We start from the raw sequence: 4448 nt of genomic DNA on the forward strand, positions 1-4448 counted from the left end.
GTGTTGGATCTTTTATATATAAAAAAGAAACCATTGGAGGACGCATGGGAACAACAACAACAGAAAAAATCGTTATGTTTGGGGTTTAGTTACCAGTGCCCTTCAGACCCGTACACTTCACTTAAATGTTTTTTCTAAACCTACCTACCATGGTATTTTTGTGCCGTGGGAGCCGAGGGCTGGACGGAGCCCTCAACACCGGCTGCCCGGCGGCCGGCGGGACTCGCTCCGCGGGCGCGGAGGAGCGCGGAGAGCGGGACGCGGCTCGTCGCCTCCCGGGGCCAAATCATTCAGGTTGCGGAGGGGGGGAGCGGGGCGGGCAGGACCAGGCTCGGAGTGAAGCTCCTCGTTTTAATGCCCACCCCGCGCGTGTTTTCCCTGCGCGGGCCCCCGCGCAGCCCTCCATTAGGGAAGCGTGTGCGGGGCGGCGTGCGTGGGACAGCGCGGCACGGTCACCAGCAGCGCCGTGTCCCCTGGATGTCCGTACGGTGTTATTGCACCGGCGGTCCCCGAGGAGCGTTCAATTCGCCCTTGTTTTTGTTGCCACTTTCTCTTTTTCCGTGGTTCACTGAGGTTGCCTGTGCGCAGCGTTTCCGCTCGGTCGCATCTCTCCCCCTCGCTCCTCCGCCTTCCCCCGCCCCCCTTAACTCTTTCCGCTGGACGAGAAATAATACAGCGTTTCATGCCGCGGGGCCGGCTCCCCGCGAGAGACCGCAGCTCGCAGGGCAAGCCCAGCCGCCGGCTCCCCTCGCCGCCTCCCCCGCCGACGGGGCGGCCCTTCGCCGGGGCTGCCGGGCCGGCCTCCCGGCGTGACGGCTGCGGGCGGGCGGCCGGGGGCCTGGGCGCACCCCGGGCTGCGGGGGCGGACAAAGAGAGGAGGGGGCGGGCGGGGGGCGGGCGCCTCCGGGCAGAGCGGCGGAGGGGGCAGATCTCGCTGCCGGTGCGGGCAGTGCCGGGGCGGGGGGATAAGTGTGCATGGGGGTGGCATCAGCGCCGCTCCCCCCCCCCGCCCGGCTTTGGCGTCGTGATTATTGTTATTATTATTTTTGTTGTTATTATTAATTATTATGCCCCCCCCGCTTCCCGCTCGCCCCTGCCCGAGCGGCGGCGGGAGCGCTGCGAGGTGCGTGTGTCCGCCGGGCAGGAAGAGTTAAGAGGCGGAGGGAAGAGGGCAAGGAGGGATGGGGGGGGAAGGAGGGAGGGGAGAGGGAGGAGGGATGGAGGGAAGCGGGGAGTGGTGGGGGGAGAAATCAGGGGGGCGACTTCCAGCTCCGACGCCACTTTGCCTAAATTAAAAAGCAGCCAATCGGAACGGCCGGAAGGGGGGCCGCGCGGCCGGCGGCAGGCTGTCCGTCACGGGGCCAGCAGCCAATCGGCGGGGGCGGCGGCGGCCGGCTTCCTCGCGGCGGGGCCGGGTGGTGGCGGCGCGGGCGGCGGCGGCGGCGGGGAGACAGCGGAGGGAGGGAGGGAGGGAGGAGAGGGAGGGAGGGCGCGGGCACGGCCCGGGAGAGGGAGGCGGGGAGAGGCGAGCGGCGGGACTCCGGCACCGCCAGTGCGCGCTGCCAGCCCGGCAGCCAACTTCCCCGCTGGAGTTAGTGTATAAAGGATACCATATATGCACACACACATACACACACCTCTCCACCAAGGCGCTCCTCCTCCGCCTCCTCCCTCGACCAACTGCTGGAATTAAAATAAAAAGCAAAACAAACACCAAAAAAAAAAAAAAAAGAAAGAAAAAGAAAGAAAGAAAAAAAAAACCAACAAACCAAGCGAGAGAGCGGGAGAGGGAAAGAAACAATTCGCGAGGTAACGAGAAATTTCAACTTTTTGATTTTTCTTTTACTTCTTTTTTTTTCTTTTTTCCAACTGCCTAAAGGAAAGGTAGAGAGAAAAAATGTCTTATCCAGAGCGTGACTCTAGCAAGAAGGCTCCGTCAGGACTCTTGTTTCAAAGGGGACAAAGTGCTCCAGCAACAGCACAACTTTGAGAAATGCATCATCACCACGATCACCACCATCATCATCACAGGAAGTTTTCTTAGGACACCAACAAAACTTGCAAATAAAAGAGCAAAAGGAGATCGAGGAGCCGAGGAGAGAGAGAAAGACAAGAGAGAGAGACAGAAAAAGGAAAATATACCCACACACAAAGCCTTAAAGGAAGAAGAAAAGGAAAAGTTTCACTCTGAGAGGGGAAGGCTGAGAGGTGGAGATGTACTCCTAGGGGAGCAGAGGGGAGAAGGCACGGGGGCTTTTTGATCCCCCCCCCTCTTTTTCGCTTTTTAGCCTTTGTTTGGTTTCCTCCCTGCGAGCAGCAAACTCGGGCGAGAAGAAGGCGGAGGAGAAATATATGTACAGCTAAATATTTCTCTTTTTTTGGAAAAAAAAAAAGAAACGCGATTTTAAAAAATAATAATAATAACAAGCGAAGCGAGCGCCGGCGACCGCAAAGAGCGCGCCGCGGAGCGGAGGCAGGACGGCCGGCGGACGGGCGGAGGAGAGCGCGCCGCGGAGCGCTAGCAGGTGAACCCCGCGCCCCGGCGCCCCGGCGAGGCTGGGAAGGCGGCGGCGGCGCGGGCGGCGGCCCCGGCAGCGGCCCCGGCAGCGCCGGGCAAGGGCGCTCGCGGCGGGCGCCCGGCAGCCGGCGGCGGCGGCGCGGCGGCGGCGGCGCGGCGGGGGCGAGCGGCGGGCGGCGGGCGCGGGATGGCCGCGGCCACCTCTAACCCCTACCTCCCCGGCAACGGCATCCTGGCGGCCGGCTCCATCGTCCACGCCGACTCGGGCGGCGGCGGCGGCGGCGGTGGCGGCGGCATGCAGCCGGGCAGCGTGGCCGTCACCTCGGTGGCGGGCGGCTACCGCGGCGACCCGGCGGCCAAGATGGTCCAGAGCGACTTCATGCCGGGCGCCATGGCCGCCAGCAACGGCGGCCATATGCTGAGCCATGCCCACCAGTGGGTGACAGCCCTGCCCCACGCCGCCGCCGCCGCCGCCGCCGCCGCCGCCGCAGCCGCCGAGGCTGGCTCGCCCTGGTCCGGCAGCCCCGTGGGCATGACGGGCAGCCCCCAGCAGCCGCCGCCGCCGCCCGACGTCAAGGGCAGCGGCGGGCGCGACGACCTGCACTCGGGCGCGGCGCTGCACCACCGGCCGCCCCACCTGGGCCCCCCGCACCAGGGGCACCCGGCGGCCTGGGGGGCGGCGGCGGCCGCCCACCTGCCCTCCATGGCCGGCGGGCAGCAGCAGCAGCAGTCGCTCCTCTACTCGCAGCCCGGGGGCTTCACGGTGAACGGCATGCTGAGCCCCCCCCCCGGCGGGCAGAGCCTGGTGCACCCCGGGCTGGTGCGCGGCGAGACGCCGGAGCTGGGCGAGCACCCCGGGCACCACCACCACCACCACCACCAGCACCCCGGGCACCACCCGCCGCACCACGGCGGCGTCAACAGCCACGACCCGCACTCGGACGAGGACACGCCGACCTCCGACGACCTGGAGCAGTTCGCCAAGCAGTTCAAGCAGCGGCGGATTAAGCTGGGCTTCACCCAGGCCGACGTGGGGCTGGCGCTGGGCACCCTCTACGGCAACGTCTTCTCGCAGACCACCATCTGCCGTTTCGAGGCCCTGCAGCTCAGCTTCAAGAACATGTGCAAGCTGAAGCCTTTGTTGAACAAGTGGCTGGAGGAAGCCGACTCCTCCACGGGCAGCCCCACCAGCATCGACAAGATCGCCGCCCAGGGCAGGAAGAGGAAGAAGCGGACCTCCATCGAGGTGAGTGTCAAGGGGGCCTTGGAGAGCCACTTTCTGAAATGCCCCAAGCCCTCCGCCCAGGAGATTACGAACCTAGCGGACAGCCTGCAGCTGGAGAAGGAGGTGGTCAGGGTTTGGTTTTGCAATCGGAGGCAGAAAGAGAAACGGATGACCCCCCCGGGGATCCAGCAGCAGACCCCCGACGATGTCTACTCCCAGGTCGGCACCGTCAACTCCGACACGCCGCCCCCTCACCACGGACTGCAGACCAGCGTGCAGTGAGGGGCACCGCGGGCGGGCCGGGGGCGCGGGGGCAGTGCGGGCCGGGCCGGGCCGGGCCACCGCCACCGGCACCGCCACCGGCACCGCCGCGCACACCCGCACGCTCACACAGACACGCTCACACACACGCACGCACACACACACACACGATCCAGGCTCGTTCAGACTGCTTGTGTTTATATATATATGGATATATGCGTGCATCTATATATATATAAGATCGATACCAATAGGGAGCGGTGGAGAAGGTCGATCCGAGCGAGAGCGTTTAGACCGCGTTGGGAAGACGGGGTGGAGATGCGTAATGCACCAAAACTGCAGATGTGCCGGGGCGTTGGTTGTGGGGAGAGGGCTTGGGCGGGTGGGCTTGGGATTTTTTTTTAATTATTATTATTGGTTTTTTTATTTTTCGCTCTCCAAATT

General features: G+C 64.3%; 1 protein-coding gene across 1 annotated transcript; it reads left to right on the forward strand.

Moving 5' to 3' along the window:
• Positions 1 to 2705: 2705 nt before the first annotated feature.
• POU3F3 (POU class 3 homeobox 3) lies at positions 2706 to 4025 on the forward strand. The gene has a single exon (XM_065657390.1). It carries the CDS (start codon positions 2706 to 2708, stop codon positions 4023 to 4025), a length of 1320 nt encoding a protein of 439 aa, XP_065513462.1.
• Positions 4026 to 4448: the final 423 nt, after the last annotated feature.

The sequence above is a fragment of the Caloenas nicobarica genome, chromosome 1 (genome assembly GCF_036013445.1).
Source record: "Caloenas nicobarica isolate bCalNic1 chromosome 1, bCalNic1.hap1, whole genome shotgun sequence".
Taxonomy (NCBI): domain Eukaryota; kingdom Metazoa; phylum Chordata; class Aves; order Columbiformes; family Columbidae; genus Caloenas; species Caloenas nicobarica.

Excerpts from the sequence above, each read along its gene's own strand:
- POU3F3 (XM_065657390.1), top strand. The coding sequence starts at position 2,706 with ATGGCCGCGGCCACCTCTAACCCCTACCTCCCCGGCAACGGCATCCTG.